The sequence below is a fragment of the Neovison vison genome, chromosome 10, assembly GCF_020171115.1.
Source record: "Neovison vison isolate M4711 chromosome 10, ASM_NN_V1, whole genome shotgun sequence".
Classification (NCBI taxonomy): Eukaryota; Metazoa; Chordata; class Mammalia; order Carnivora; family Mustelidae; genus Neogale; species Neogale vison.
This window is the reverse complement of record NC_058100.1, coordinates 350303-365671: the sequence shown is the minus strand read 5'-3', so window position 1 is coordinate 365671 and position 15369 is coordinate 350303. Positions and strand designations below refer to the sequence as shown.

At 60.8% G+C, this 15369-nt stretch overlaps 1 protein-coding gene across 2 annotated transcripts; it reads right to left on the bottom strand.

Moving 5' to 3' along the window:
* Positions 1 to 979: 979 nt before the first annotated feature.
* NPR1 (natriuretic peptide receptor 1) lies at positions 980 to 14629 on the bottom strand. 2 transcript variants are annotated; one of them, XM_044266381.1, is made up of 22 exons: positions 13891 to 14629; positions 13148 to 13347; positions 12621 to 12734; positions 12053 to 12188; positions 11427 to 11518; positions 10661 to 10796; positions 10346 to 10430; positions 9487 to 9607; positions 8776 to 8850; positions 8604 to 8681; positions 8108 to 8212; positions 7779 to 7853; positions 7527 to 7683; positions 7085 to 7240; positions 6744 to 6912; positions 6019 to 6165; positions 5792 to 5915; positions 5581 to 5649; positions 5173 to 5347; positions 4884 to 4982; positions 2127 to 2218; positions 980 to 1938 (listed from the first exon to the last, which is right to left on the bottom strand). In XM_044266381.1, exons 1-22 carry the CDS (start codon positions 14627 to 14629, stop codon positions 1876 to 1878), a joined length of 3207 nt encoding a protein of 1068 aa, XP_044122316.1. In that variant the 3' UTR covers positions 980 to 1875. The 2 variants fall into 2 exon arrangements, with proteins under 2 accessions (XP_044122316.1, XP_044122317.1); XM_044266382.1 differs by having other exon boundaries at positions 7779 to 7850.
* Positions 14630 to 15369: the final 740 nt, after the last annotated feature.

Genomic DNA, 15369 nt, shown 5'->3' with positions numbered 1-15369 from the left:
GGCGGCCAGCGCTCCCCGTCGCCCTCCCGGAGCCCGGCCTCTCGGCCGTCCCCGCCCCCCGCCCCCCCCAGCTCGGCCCGCCGCGCCGCGCTCCTGCGCCGCCCTCTCCGCAGCCGGCCGCGCGGGACCCGGGGTGGAGGCGGGGGGCCGGGCGTGCGCGAGCCCCGGGGGCCACCCGCCGGCCCGGGGCGGGGGCGGACGCGGGCAGCTGCGCCCTGGCTCCCAGCAGGTCGAGTCCGAGGGGCCGCCCGGCGCGGGCTGGGAGCACTGCACAGCGCGGGAGGGGGCACGGCCTGGCCCTCCGCGCAGACCCCCGCGGCCCTGAAGGCAGCCCCCCCCCCCCGTCGTGGTCCCTCGCGGCGCGCGCTCCAGGAAGAGGCGCAGGGAGGTCGGAGGAGGGGCCTGTCTGCACTTGATGGATGGCACTGGAGAAATGTCTGGCACTCTCTTTCCCCGTGGGGGAGGTGAGGCCGCGGCCACCTCTCCCCCGCACTCGTGCGCATTCCTGCCCGCCTGCTCGGGAAGGCCTTGGGTGGGGCTGCAGCAGGGCGAGCTGGGAGTCATCGGGCAAACTCTCCCCCACACGGGCTTACACCGGCCGGCGTGGGAGCGGAGGGGCAGGTGGAGGGTCCAAACCTCAGCCGGGGTGAGAGGGTCCATCCATCCGTCCGGGCTCCCAGGCCTCCCCAAAGCTGGGGGTGTAGCAGTGCTCAAGCTGCTGTGGTCCGCGGACCCTGGGAGTCCTCGAGACCCTTTCAGCCGTCCGGTGAGGTCAAGACACCGCGCAATCCTACGAATACTTTGTGACTTGACAGGTACACTGACCGTAGGAAGGCAGTGGGGGAAACTGCTGTGTCTTAGCAGAAACCAAGGCAGACACCGAATGACTCATTGTATTCTTCATTACCACACACTGGCAGCAGAAGAAAATAAAAATTAAAAAGCCAGTTTTTACTAAGAATGTCCTTGACAAAAAATATGAACATGTGATTGGTTTATTATAGTTATTTAAATGCATTAATAAGGACTTGTTTTAATTTCTAATATGGTATACATGAATAGATTTAACCGACATAAACGAAAACTCTTTGAGGTTCTCAATAATTCTGAAGGGTGTAAACAGGTCCTTGGACCAGGAGTGGGAGGGCTGCTGGGGGGGGAGTCACAGGCTGTCAGGTAGCTGAAGGGGGACTGAGGCCCTTTGCAGATACTGTATTCCCAGCTTAAGAAGTGGTCTTATTTGGAGTAAAGGGGGGAAACCACAGTTATGTTTTCTGGAAACCCATTCTCCTTCCAGAGACATTCGCTAGAATACAGATGTGAATGGCCTCTGCTCGCAAGAGAGACAAGACATACAGGCCCACAGCCCCTCCAAGCTTCCCCTCTCCCCTGTGTACTGGATCCAGTTTTGGGGACAGAGGGTGACAGGCATGTTTGTAGCCCAAGTGGAGTAGGCCTAGACGTGGATTCCCCTCATGGCCTTTTCCTGTTGCCTCTAAGGTGGCTCTTCTTCCTCCCCAAAGAAGTCACAGTGTACCAAGTTTGACAGAGTGCGGGAGACAGGATTCAGGAGCCCACACCCTAGCCTGGCTTGAGTCAGGATGGAGAGTGGGTACACTTGTCTCTGTGTGTGCCACTGGGCATGACTGTGTGCTTTGGTCCGGTTCCATGAACTCCCAAATTCTCCCCAACACCAGTCCTCCTGCATAGGTTGTATCTGGTGTCTCCACTGGGTTAGCATATCTGACTTGTTCAAATTACTTCTCCGATCCTTTGGCAATGGCGGGGCTGCTGTGGGTGAGGCTGAGGCCTGGCACCTCTCTGTTACCTCTGGCACAAGGAAGGGGGGCGTGGAAGGCTAGGAGGGGAGGCAGGTCAGCCTCGAGTGCTACTCCCCCGCTCCCCGAGGAGCCAGTAGGTCCGAACTTTGCCTTTGCCCTGGAGGGAAAAAGAAGAGGCAGTTGGGATGGGAAGTAGAGCACCTTACCCGCTTACCCAAATGAGAGGAGTCTTAGGGATGGGAGTGGGTTGGCTGCTTAAGAAGGGGCCTGGGGGAGGATAACCACCACCCCCCCACCGCGCCGGGACTCCAGGGGACGGGGAGGGCAAGGGGCTTTCTTCTCTACCTTCATTTCTACATCTCCCCGGAGCTCCAGCTCAAAACCACCCAACTCTTCTAGGACAGCCTTGGTCTCAGAAGACAAGTGGATCTTCAGGGCTGGGAAGAATAAGGGAGAAGAAGGGAAGGTGGGGTATGGAGAAATAGGAGCAGGGAAATTGGGAGCCAGAAGGATGCTCTCCTTCCTTTCTTTTAGTCTAGAAAGCCTCTGAATTCAGAGTCCCACTCCTCCATTTGGAGTCTGACCATACTGGCCTCTCCCTTAGAATTCTAGACTCTATTATCCGACACAGTAGCCACTAGTCACCTGTGGCCATTTATATTCAAATCATTTAAAACCAGGGGTGCCTGGGTGGCTTAGTCAGCTAAGTGTCTGAGTCTTGATTTCAGCTCAAGCCATGATATCTGTATTGTGCGCCACACGGGGCTCCACACTGGGTGGGCATGGAGCTTAATATAAAAAAAAAACAGGGGCGCCTGGGTGGCTCAGTGGGTTAAGCCGCTGCCTTCGGCTCGGGTCATGATCTCGGGGTTCTGGGATCGAGTCCCGCATCGGGCTCTCTGCTCGGCAGGGAGCCTGCTTCCCTCTCTCTCTCTGCCTGCCTCTCCATCCACTTGTGATTTCTCTCTGTCAAATAAATAAATAAAATCTTAAAAAAAAAACCAAAAAACAAAACTGGGTCGCCGGAGTGGCTCAGTCAGTTAAGCAGCTGCCTTTGTCTCAGGTCGTGATGTCAGGGACCTGGGATTGTGTCCCCACATCAGGCTCCCTGCTCAGTAGGTCAGTAGGGAGGTTGCTTCTCCCTCTCCCTCTGCCTCTCCTCCCGCTGGTCTTCTCCCCCGCCCCTTGGACTCCCTCTCCCTCTCAAATAAATAAAATCTTTAAAAAATAATTAAGGGGTGCCTGGGTGGCTCAGTGGGTTAAAGCCTCTGCCTTCAGCTTGGGTCATGATCCCAGGATCTTGAGATCGAGCCCCACATCGGGCTTTCTGCTCAGCAGGGAGCCTGCTTCTCTGCCTACTTGTGATCTCTGTCAAATAAATAAATTTTTAAAAATTTAAAAAAATAATTAAGGGGCACCTGGATGGCTCAGTGGGTTAAGCCTCTGCCTTCTGCTCAGGTCATGATCTCAGGGTCCTGGAATCGAGCCCCGCATTGGGCTCTCTGCTCCATGGGGAGCCTGCTTCCTCCTCTCTCTCTGCCTGCCTCTCTGCCTACTTGTGATCTCTCTGTCAAATAAATAAAATCTTTTAATAAATAAATAAATAAATAAATAAAACTAAAAATTTAAAAATTCAGTGCCTCAGTTGCACTGACCACTTTTTTTTTTTTTTAAGATTTAGTGATTTATTTGAGAGAGAGAGAGAGAGAGAATGTGCGCATGAGCACAGGGAGGGGCAGAGACACTCTCCTGCAGAGGTCCCGCGGAGCAGGGAGCCTGACTCCGGTCTCCATCCCACAACCCTGAGATCAGGACCTGAGCTGAAATCTAGAGTCAGACCTTGTTAAGGCCTTGTTAGGAGCATTAAATTTAATGCTCACGAAGTCTTTTTTTTTTTAAGATTATTTATTTATTTGTCAGAGAGAGAGAGAGGGAGAGAGAGCGAGCACAGGCAGACAGAGAGGCAGGCAGAGGCAGAGGGAGAAGCAGGCTCCCCGCCGAGCAAGGAGCCCGATGCGGGACTCGATCCCAGGACGCTGGGATCATGACCTGAGCCGAAGGCAGCTGCTTAACCCACTGAGCCACCCAGGCGTCCTGATGCTCATGAAGTCTTTAAACAGAATCTGGCGCACAGGAAGCACTCTGGTAAGTGGTTGCCGTAACTCTTATTGAACTCAATACTCACTTTAGGGCTGAGGGAACGGAGGCCTAAGGGAGGAGATACGCCCCACCTGCGAGGTCAGATCTAGGCTCCTACTCCTGACCTGGTATCCCCCACACTTCTCTTGAACTTGCCCTGCCGCTCCTGGTCTTGTTGAATCCTTGAACCATTTCTGAGAACAGGATCCTTGAAGACTGACCTCAGGGAGGGGCTTTCTCCTCCTGACTGCCCCAGGCAGTGCCCAGGGAGTGTCTGCTGAGCCAGAGCCCTTGGGGCTCCCAAGTAGCCCTTCTCTTGCCTTGAGGCTTGGATGGGGTCTGTATGAGGCGCCTCTGGTGGGTCTGGGTCATCTTAGTACCCCGAGGCCCAGCACTTGGCAGTCACTCAGTACAGGTCTACAGAGTTGATGGGAGTGGAGTACAGCAGGAGGTAGGAGACAGCCGGAAGCAGGACCAGGGAAGAGGAGGGTTAGCCGCACACTAGGTGCCTGCTGAGAGGAGGGGCTGTGCTGGCTCTCCCTCAGCCCTGAGACAGGTGTCACTTTGCAGATAAACAGCTGAAGCTCAGAAAAGCCGAGTGACAGTTATCCCTGGTCGTGTCACCTAACTCTTCTAAGGTACGTCTCTTACTCTCATCTTACAGAGAAGGAAACCGGAGGCTGGAGGCACAGCTGCGTGGGTTGTGGAGTGCAGATTCCCACCTCAGCAGTGGCTGCCTGAAGCCCTCCAGCACATTCGAGAGGGCTCAGAGGCACCGAAGGACAGGCTCCCCTTGGGGAACTGCTGAACACAGCCCAGAAAGACTTCGAAGCACTTGGCAGGAGGGGGCTGGCGCTCTGACAGCACTGGAGGTGATGGGCCCACACGAAGCCCAGGCCGGGTGCCCGCGCCCTGGGTGGGTGCCCACCCGCCCTTTCCAGCTGCGTGCGGCAGCTGCCTCACCTTCTCCGTTAGACTCCATTCTGGAGGCGGTGTTGACCGTGTCTCCGAAGAGGCAGTACCGGGGCATCTTCAGCCCGACCACACCGGCGCACACGGGCCCTGCGGGGAGCGCAGGGTGGCAGCCGGGTCTGAACGCATGGTGGTTGCTGGGCAGGGCAGAGGCAGGACCGAGGGCCCTGGGAACCAGGTGTAGGTGTGTGTGTGTGTGTGTGTGTGTGTGTGCGCGTGATGGGGGCGGTGCGGGGGGGCCAGCCTGGGGACAGTCCCCCCCTCGAGGAGCCCCCCTCACCCGTGTGGATGCCGATTCGCAAGCGCAGCTCCTCCTGCGGCCGATGGCGGATGCGGAAGGAGCGCACGGCATCCAGCAGCGCCAGCGCCATGCGGGCCACCTCCCGGGCGTGCAGCAGCCCGTTGCGCACGGGGAGCCCGGAGACCACCATGTACGCGTCGCCAATGGTCTCCACCTGCGGGGCAGCCCAGGATGCACGCCCTGAGCGCTGGGCTGGGCCGGGCCCGGTGCCGCCCGCACACTGTGGGCCCCGTCTGTGTTTCCGCACCCCCGTCCCCTGCGTCCTTGCTCTGCCTGGTCCTGGGGCTCTGGGTGACAGTGTCTGCCCGGGTTTCATGGGCCCCTCTCTGGACGTTCTCTGGCGTCCTGCCCTTCCCCGTGCTCTGACCCCGTCCATTACCACCTCACCTTGTACACATCAAAGTTATCTATGACGGCATCGAAGCAAGTGTACAGGTCATTGAGCAGGGTGACCACCTGGAAGGGAAGAGAAGCCAAGGGGGATAGGGAGGAAGGGCCTCCAGCTGGGATCGAGTGGGAACAGTGGAACCGGCAGGCAGGTCCGACGGGGCACAGCTGCAAAGCCAAGCACACGGGCCTGGTTTCCGCCCTGACTCACCTGCATGGGCGTGCTCTCTGCGGACAGGGCCGTGAAGCCCACGATGTCACTGAAGTAGATAGTAACACTGTCGAAGGCTTCTGCCTGCACCGTCTCCCCACGCTTCAGCTGCTCAGCCACGGAGCTGCGGGGTCAGGGTTGGGGGGGATCAGAGCATGAGGGGGGGGATCAGAGCAGGAGGTGGTGCGGGGGGCGGGGCATGGGCGAGGCCTGGCCTGGGCCCTCACTGCGGCAGAATCTGGTAGAGCAGAGCCTCAGCTCTGCGCTTCTCCTCCAGGTAGGCCTGGGTCCGCTCCTCCACCAGCCCCTCCAGGTTGTTGGCGTACTGCTCCATGCGGGACAGCAGGTTGTCCAGGATGTTGCTGCTGTTCTCTCTGAGGCCGGGGTCGGGGGACGGGGACGCAGTGAGAGAGGAGCACCCTGTCGAGCACCCCCCAGCCCTGCCGCACCCGCCCTGGCACTCACCCTTCTCAGGATTCATGTCAGCCCACCCCCCAAATGCGGTGGGGTCCCGGGAGAGGGTTGGGGTTGGGGAGCCTGGCGGGATGGGTGTGCCGGGGGAGAGGGCAGGAGGAACGTTCCCATCTCTGAGACGCCAGAGTCTGGCCTGGAGAGACCTTGGCTCCTTTGTTCATCTTGGTTGAAGACAAGCAGGTTAGAAGGAGGCAGAGGAGGTGGAGAGGGTCGGGCTGGAGTGAGGATGGAAGGTGGCACACAGGCCCGCAGAAGGGCGTGGGGAGGGGTTGCTGGGGCCTACTGCGGCAGGGAGGGCCAAGGGCTGGGTGGGGGCCCCTGTGGAGGGGTGGGAGGCCAGAAGCCTGTTGGCTCTGCTCTGCTGCAGAGGAGGGGCTGGTGGGGGGCAATGTTGGTGGGGGTAGGGGCACGAGAGTTTGGGGATGATGGGACAGCCAGGCTGGGCAGCCCTGGGGGGGGCGGGGGGGGCGCCAACCACCTGTTGAACTTGCGCAGCATCAGGCGAACCTGCTGGAAGGTCGGCCGCTCCTGCGGCTCCTCCGCCCAGCACCGCTGCATCAGCTGGCCCAGCTCCTCCAGGCCGCTCTGCAAGGCCAGGGAGGGCCGGAAGGGGGGTTGCTCCCCCCGGGTCACGCGCTCCACGATCTCTGCGCAGTGGAGAAAAGTGGGGCTGAGGTGAGGGTCCTGCCAAGGGCCAGGGAGAGCCGGTGCGGAGGGCAGGGCGGGAGCAGGCCCGGGCAGGGAGGGCATGACTCGGAGTCCCTGGCACAAATGCTGGTGCAATTGGGGCAGGGCTAGGGGACAGCAGGGGTCTCTCACCTTTGGGGCTGAGGTCCAAACCTTCCACGTGGAAGACACCACTCCTTAGGGCAATCTCCTGAAGGATGATCCCGAAGCTGTACACGTCCCCTGCCTGGGAGCCACGGGCAGGGGGTGAGGCCATTCGCAGGAGCTCAGGGGCTGTCCACAACTTTTCTGCAGGTCAGAGGTCAGGAGTCATGGGGTGAAGGGCCTTAAAACTAAGGGGTGGGGGAAGCAAGGTCCTAGAAGATGCGGCCGGAGTGACCTGGAGACATCACACCAAGTGGCACAGGGAAGCCTCGGGACCACTGTCAGGCTCCCCTTTCCACTGGAGGATGAACTGAACCCGGAATCAGGAAAGGCCTGCTGAGTCCTAGAGAAGCCAGACATCAGGCCTCCTGCTGGGCTGGGCTTGGAAAGTTGGTGGTGGTGGGGTCTTAGGGTTAGGGTTAGGGCTCACTGGCATAGAGGGTGTGGCCTTGCTCTGGTTCTGGGTCCCTGAAGCTTTCCAGCCCAAAATCAGTGATCTTGAGCACGAAGCGCCCGTCTACCACGCAGTTGGATGACTTGAGGTTGCCGTGGGAGCAAATGGCCCCACTGTGGAGGAACAGCATACCCTGGGGAATTTGGGGAGGCAGAAGCCTTGGTATCAGTAGGACCTACAATTGAGGCTGAGGAGAAGCATGCTTGGCCCCTCTCCCACACGTCCCACCTTGACGATGTCACTGGTGAGAGAATACCGGAACATCCAGTCTAAGGTGATGCTCTCGTTTTCCAGAATGTCCTGCTGGGCAGTGAGAGTCAGGCATGTACCCTGGGGACTCCAGGGTGGGTTCGGAGAGCGACTGACACAAACCCGCACAGCAGGACAAAATCCTTGGATTTACTCCAGTGTGTCTGCACCCCCACAACCCTGCCCCCAGCATTTTACAGATTAGACAAATAAAGGTCAGAAAGCCAGAGAAGCTTGCATGGGGTCATGGCCAGTGGGGGACAGAAGCAGGGCTAAACCCAGATCTGCTGACAGTCTTGTCCCCTCACCTGCAAACTCCCACGGGGACAGTACTCTGTGAGGATGCAGATGTTGGGGGGGTCAGTGCAGGCACCCACAAACCTGGTCAGGTGTTCATTCTGTACATCCCGCATCTGGACGTGATAGCCAGTATCAGGAACCCGGCAGAGACCTCGCTCCTCACCAGGTGCCCACCGCCCCTTCAGGGACCCCCTCAGTCTTCTTAAGGCCCTATTCACTCTGCAGACAAAGTCTAGGACCCTGGTCATTCCCACCCGTGCTCTGAAGAACACTCCCGCCTCCCCCAGAATGTGCTCCCTGCTCACTCTGCCTCCTAAGCCTCCACCCCTCAGGGGCATCCAGTACAGCTCCTCAGGGACCCGTCCAGGGTTCCTCCACTAGTCTCTTCCCTCATTTAGGACCCTCTCCCCCGCGCACCATACGTAAGGGTCCATTCCTTTCCTGGCATACCCTGTCGCCCTCCCATGACCCTCCCGTGGCTGCCGCCTCACTCCCCCACATTACATGCTTCAGTTCAAACAGGACTTTTCGCGTCAGCTCAATGCGCTTACGATTCACACGTTTCACGGCCACGAGGTTGCCCTGGGCAAGGAATGGAGGATGTCACCAAGATGGCCCTGTGGTGGGGACCGCCCTGTGCCCTGCCCCAGGGATGGCAGTCTTTCCCCTGGCCCACCTTGTAATACGCTGTCCTGGCAAACACTTGGAACTGGCCCTCGGTGGTCAGCAAGGAGCCGTAATTGGAACCTCTCTGGAGGGACGGAGAGCAGGAGGGGTGGTCCCGCTGCGAGCCTCCCCGCAGGTGCCATTCTCCGAGCCGAGCCGGTGGCCAGAGCTCTGCCCCGCCTTAGCCTGGTGTCAGCCTGTTTCTCTCTCCACATCATAAAATCCTTCTCTGGTTTCTTCCTTTTTTTTTTTTTTTTAAGATTTTATTTATTTACCTAGTTATTATTTATATTTTTTAAAGGTTTTCTTTCTTCATCTGACACAGAGAGAGAGTGCGCAAGTAGGGACAGAAGGAGAGGGAGAAGCAGGCTTCCCACCAGTCAGGGAGCCCGTGTGGGGCTCGAGCCCAGGACCCTGGGATCATGACCTGAACTGAAGGCAGAGGCTTAAAGACTCAGCCACCCAGGCGCCCCTTTTTATTTCTTTTTAATATGTATTTTCCCAAACAGTATTTCTGAATCTTGAAAGTCTCCTGTGAAGGAGGCTCCGTGGGCATAACTGTGATCTGAGGTCCGCTCACAGGGGCAGGGAGACTCCCCCCAGGACACACAGCACGTGAAGGCTGAGCTGAGACTAGAACCTTGCCGTGGGCCCCAGCCCCCAGGCACTGTCCCCGAGCCCACACCCCACCCGCCCACATGTTCCCTCACCCCTGCTTTACCCCGCTCAGGGTCAGCCGACTGCCCGCACTCCGGAGATTCCTGTCCAGGGCGCTGGGCTGCATGTCCTCCCAGCGCACTCGCCACAGCTCGGAGGCCAGTTCCTTCTCCAGCTGCGTCTTCCTGGGGCAGCAGACCGCTCTCTGAACCCATGTCCGACCCCCTGGCCCTGGGCTGGGCGGCCGAGCGGCCCCTCCTCTGAGCCCTGGGACCACCGCAGCTGCTGACGGGGTGCGGGACAGGGGAGTCCCCTCCTCTATCAGCTGAGAGTCAGGGGCTGTGGGGCAAGTCCTGCCTGCCCCACAGGGACCTTGGGCAGCCACTTCATGTCTCTGAGCCTCATGTCCTTATGTCCAAGTGTCCTGATTTGGGGACTGGTGACCTCGACATTTATTTCAAAGCATTGTTATAAGAAAGAAAAGAACACAGCGTCTCGGCTCAGCCAGCACCGATCTTCCCTCCCTGCGTTAATGTCTGCATTCCCTTTCGGCTTCCCACGGGAAGGCGCGGGTGGGGCTCCCTCACTTCCCTCCCCTGCTCCGGGTTCAGCACCCCTGCTCAACAGACTGGGCCCACGGCCTCAGGGCCACCACTCCCCATCGAGTCTGCACATCTGACGGAAGGAGACACCAGCCCCCAGGCCAGAACCCACAGGCCTGTGATGCCCAACCGCCCTGCTCTTCCCCGGTGTCCCCGTCCCTTCCAGGCCCTCCTTCTCTCCTCCCTGTGTCCTCCGGCTTTCTAGCCCCCTTCCTTCCTCATCTCCTTTGACCGTCCCTCACTGTCCTGCTCCTCTGCCCCCTCCAGGTCCCTGCTGCTTTCTCCACTGGTCTCACTCCCCACCCTTATCCCAAGACTCACCTGTATATGAAGAAGGAGACAGTCAGAATGCTGAGCAGGGAGAGGCTGCCCACCAAAGCCAGCACTTCCAGAGTGGAAAAGTGATCTGCACAAGCGTCCAGGTTCCAGCAAGAGAGATTTGGGTTAGAGAGCAGGAGGGAGAAACTTCGAATAGTTAATCACTGAACCAGGAAGATGGATGCAGGGAGGAAAAAGGCAGGAGGAGTGTCTTCAGAAAACCCTCAGTGTGGGACAGGGGCACCTGTCTGACTCCTGAAGCAGGGGAAGAGACAGTCTGTCTCCAGAACCGAGGCCTGGAAGGCATGAGGCAATCACCTTGGTTGCAAGCTGGGTCCTCATTGTCAAAGCCGCATTCGGGGGTGTCGGGAGGAGGGTGCCCCAGGGCCCAGTTCAGTTTGCGCCCTGGCACAGCCACCAGCTCCTGGGAAGTCCCATTGTAGTTCAGAACAACCTGCAGGAGGGCAGCAGTGGAGGCGGGCGAGGCCTGGGGTGCCGCCTCCTGTCCCGGGGAGCAGGGCTGCCTCCCACTCACCCCAAGTGGGCTTTCTAAACAAAACTCCATGCAGAACCCCAACTTGACATTCAGGGCGTTTATAACCTTGGGCTGAAGCACATAGGCAACAGGAAAAGGCAATGTTCTCAGTCCACGTTAGTGGACTAACACAAGTAGTCCAGGCCTAACACAAGTATCCCTTCTCCAGGAAGTCTTCCTGGATGCTCTGCTCCTCAGGGCCTGTGGCGCCAATTCCTTCCTGTCCCCACTGAATGTAGAGAGCTCTATAACCCCCACATCAGCCTGTCTCTGGGGGAGAGGGTCCTGCCTGTCTGAGGAGACATGGACTTCCTGAGGGTAGGGCCGTGCACCCTCCTCACACATGGGGTTCCCCAAGGGCAATGCCTATGGGTCCCTGTCATTCTGGCTGCTCCCCTGGACTGGAGCTGGGTCTCTCATCCAGGGCTCTCCAAAAGTGATGACTGAGCAGAAATGCCCTGGCACAGCTGTGGGAGAAGGCCGGAGGACAAGAGGTCAGTGCCAGCTGGCACCGTCAGCTGGCACCGTCTTCTGGGGGCACAACCTTACCCTGAAAGTGCCCGTCTCAGGATGCATATCCCAGAGGGAGAAGTCGGTCTCCCGATCTCCATTGCTGTCCATGTGCAGGTACCCTGCCACACCTGGGGCATGGGGGGAGAGGGCTGTTTGGAGAGAGTGCCAGCTCAGCACTCTCCCCTGGGTCTCTGTCCCGCGATCCTCTTTGCCTTGCCCTCCAAACACACGAAATAGTAACAACGTGTTCACAGCGTGTGTAATGACAAAAGGGACATATGTATCAGCAGTAGGAATGATTGAAGTTGCGTACATAGGAGGACATTTTTTTAAAGATTTTATGTATTTCTGGAGAGAGAAAGCAAGACACAGCATGAGCGGAGGGGGAGGGGCCGCGGAAGAGGGAGAGCAGACTCTCCACTGAGCAGGGAGCCCTGGCGGGATCCTCAGGGCCTGATCACCCAGACTGAACCACCCAGGCGCCCCACTTAGGAGGCCTTCTAGAGGGAGCTAGGGAAGTGGGGAAGGAGGCCCAAGGGAAGCTGAGGAGCTTCCTTATATAAGGATAGGCATGGTGAGTAACACCCCCCACCCCGGCATCTCATGGCCTCCTGCATGGGGCGCCCAAAGGTAGCCTATCTCTGTCACCTCCAGCCCCTGACCTCGGAAGCTCCGGTTCCACATCCGCTGGGTGACGGCCTCCCCATCCAAGGCAGTTCCCCCGTGTGCCAGCGTCTCTGTCACTGCCTGGGCATAGAGCAGGAGCCCGTCGTGGAAGGCTGCTGCGATGGTGTTCACCTATGGCGGTGAGCAGAGCTTGGCTGGGGTGGGATGTACAAGGGTGCTGAGTGGGGCGTCGTGGAGGAGGAGGAGGACATGGAGGGTCCTAGGAGCTCGGAGGAGGGCAGGAGAAAACACCTCCACAGGACAGAGATTTTTCTACTTAAAAGATTCCTCTACCAATCCCTCTGCTTCCGAATCCTGCTCAGCAGGTAGGGCAGGACGCGTCATCCTCATTTTATTGCGAGGATCTGAGTTTCAGAGGCTGAACAACTTGTCAGTGTCCCTCTTGGTCATCCCGAGAAGTGGGAACTGGGGTAAGGGGAAGCATGGGAGGCCTGGGCATGCAGAGATGGCTAAGAGAACAGGCAGGCTCCTGGCAGAGGGCCAGGGTGCGGGTGCGGGTGCGGGCCGGATGTCCATGCTAGAAGGTCCCAGGATCCTTCCTACCAGGCCATCCTCCACTGTGAAGTTGAACTGCTCACGGGCCAAGTGTTTTAGCCGCTGCAGGAATTCCAAGTACTCGGGATTACCGGGCTCTTTGTACGTGATGATCTTGGCAGCCTGAGGAAGGGGTCAGTGGAGCGGGGGAGCTGGGAGCTGATCCAGTCCTCCCAGTACCCTGGGGCCCACCTCCCCCAGTGTGGCTCTGCTTCGCTCAAGGTCAAAGTGGGTGGGCCCCGTGTGGTGTGTGAGCAGGGGACCCCGGGGGATGACTTCTTGAGTTCTGCTAGTCTGTGCCATCGGAACACTCTCCCACCCCAGGCCCATTCCTCATCTTTTTAGCCTCCTGGCTCTGAAGTCTCCCAGCCCTCCAGCCACCCCTCACCCCACTCCTGCCCTTCCGCACCTGCCTCCCTGAACAATCAAGAGCCTCTTTTCTGGAATCCCTTCAGACCCTGGGGAACCCAATGGCCAGAAACTAGGTGCCACCAGCTCCAAGTTCCACCGCCTGGGCTTACAGCCTAGACACTCACCTGAAAGGCCAGGTGGGCACGGATATCCTGCCCATCCCCCCTCTCCCAGGGCCTGTGGGGAGCAAGGCCCTGTGCACCTTGCAGGCTTTGTCCAAAGAGGTCCAGGTGGAAGAACACGTAGTCCTCCCCACTTAGACCAGCTTCCATGGCCAAAAGCATCAGAGTTCTGAAGGCATCTGGGGAGCTGCATATGTAGATAACTGGGGAGGAAGGGGGTGGTCAGAAAGAGAGAGAAGCTGGATCCCGGCGGAGTGGGAAGGAGGAACTCGGGGAAGGAAGTTCACGGACTCCACGCTGGTCTAGGCCGAGGCTGAAGGAAGGTGGAGAGGGCTGGGAGGAGTCGGTGGGTGCGCGGGAGGGAGGGAGCCCGAGACAGGGAGAGCGGGCAAAGCGGAGCCAAAGGTGGGGAAGGTGGGGTGAACCCGGGAGGGAGAGGAGGAGGCGGGCCCGCTGGAAGGGGGACTGGAAGGGGAGAGGCAGTGTGGAGGAGAACAGGGAGGGGAAAGGCTGCTGGGAGGCGACCGAAAATGGAGGAGGAAAGGAGGGCTGGACATGAAGCCGGGGACCTACGAAGTGTCAGGCGGCCGCGAGCACTTTCGGCGGGAGGGAGCGGCGGCACGCGGGCGGGGCCGTGCGGGAGCGCAGGACCGTGGCGAGAGCGGGCGGAGGAAGAGAGAGGAACGGAGCCTCCGGCCGAGGCTGCGGGGCGGTGGGGGAAGACCCGCCCGCGCCGCCCCCCTCACCTCGGCCTTTGCGCCTCACGGTCCGCAGCAGCAGGGCATAGTGGTCAAGGTCGCCCTCGGCGAACTCCAGGTGGTCCACGGTGATGTTGAGGCGCTCGCGCACGCGCATGTACAGCCCTTCCACCACGAAGAAGCAGGGCTGGTCGTCGCCCGGCCGGTAGGCGTAGAGCACCAGCGCCCGGCGCTCCCAGCCCAGCCGTCGGTGCAGCGCCGCGACCAAGTCGCCCAGCTTGGCGTGGCTGGGCCCGGCGCGCGTGGTCAGCGCGTACTCGTCCTTGGCCCCGAAGCCCAGCGCGGGGGCGCCGGCCGTCAGCAGCGGCACCCGCCAGTGCGCCGTGAAGCGCCCCACCGGGGCGGCCGCGTACACGCACCCGGGGCCCAGGAACACCGCGGGGCTGTGCTCCCACTTGAGGTCCACCGCGGCCAGGGGCGCGGCGGTGTCGGAGCAGACGCCCCTCGAGTCCTCGCTGCTGCCCAGCACGGTGCGCACCGTCCAGCCGGGCAGCAGGTCAGGCCGCGCTCGCACCCCGGCCAGGGCCAGCTCCACGGCCGGTCCCACGCGCGCCCACGACCACGGGTACGAGGTGTTGGCCAGCGGCAGCACCACGGCCACCGTCAGGTTGCCCGCGTGGCCGCCCGGGAGCAACGGCAGCAGCGGCAGCGGCAGCGGCAGCGGCAGCGGCAGCGGCAGCGGGAGCAGGAGCAGGAGGGCTCCGGCGGGGCGGCCGGGGCGCAGCATGGCTTCAGCCCGCGGCTCGGCGGGCGGGCGCTGCCCCTCTGGCCTCTTCGGGGCCCTGCGGCTCAGCGGCCCCTCGCGGGCATCGGGCTGGGCACGCCGCCCCCTCCCGCTGCGTGGCTCGGTGTCGGCGGCGCGAGGGGCGCGTGGCGGGCGCGGCGGGGCAGGTGGGCGCCGGCAGCCGAGCCCCGGGCCCCGGAGGACGAGCGCGGCGACCGCGCGCGGGCGCGTGTGTCAGGAGGAGCCGGCGTTGGGGGGAGAAGGATGCGAGAGGGCGCGAGGGAGGGGCGGGGAGTGGAGTGTTTGTGTGCGCGCGTGAGCGCCTGGCCCGGGAGGGTGCCAGCAGGGGCGTCCGGCCGTCCGGGGGGAACGGGGGAGGTCCCGAGCCAAGCTCCGAGCCCTTCCTCCCGCCGCTTCCCCTCCCAGACTCGGCGACCGGCGCTTTAACCCCTTCGTCCCCTCCCCGAAGTCGCGGACAGGCCCGCGCCCCCAGCCCGCGGGCTCTCCCCCGAGACCCTCCGCGCCTGCCACTTCCGAGAGCGGCGCCCGCACAAGAGGCTTCCGCGCTGGGATCGCGAGCGGGACCAGAGACGCGCGTGGGGCCCGCGGGGGCCCTTTTGCGCCCCACCTCGTCCCTCCCCCTACCTGGTTCCGTTTGGGGAAGAGAGCTGTGCGGGCGCGGGGTCCTGGCAAGAGGAGGTGCGAGTGGACGGAAGTGTGTGTGTCTGGGGGTGCACGCGAGG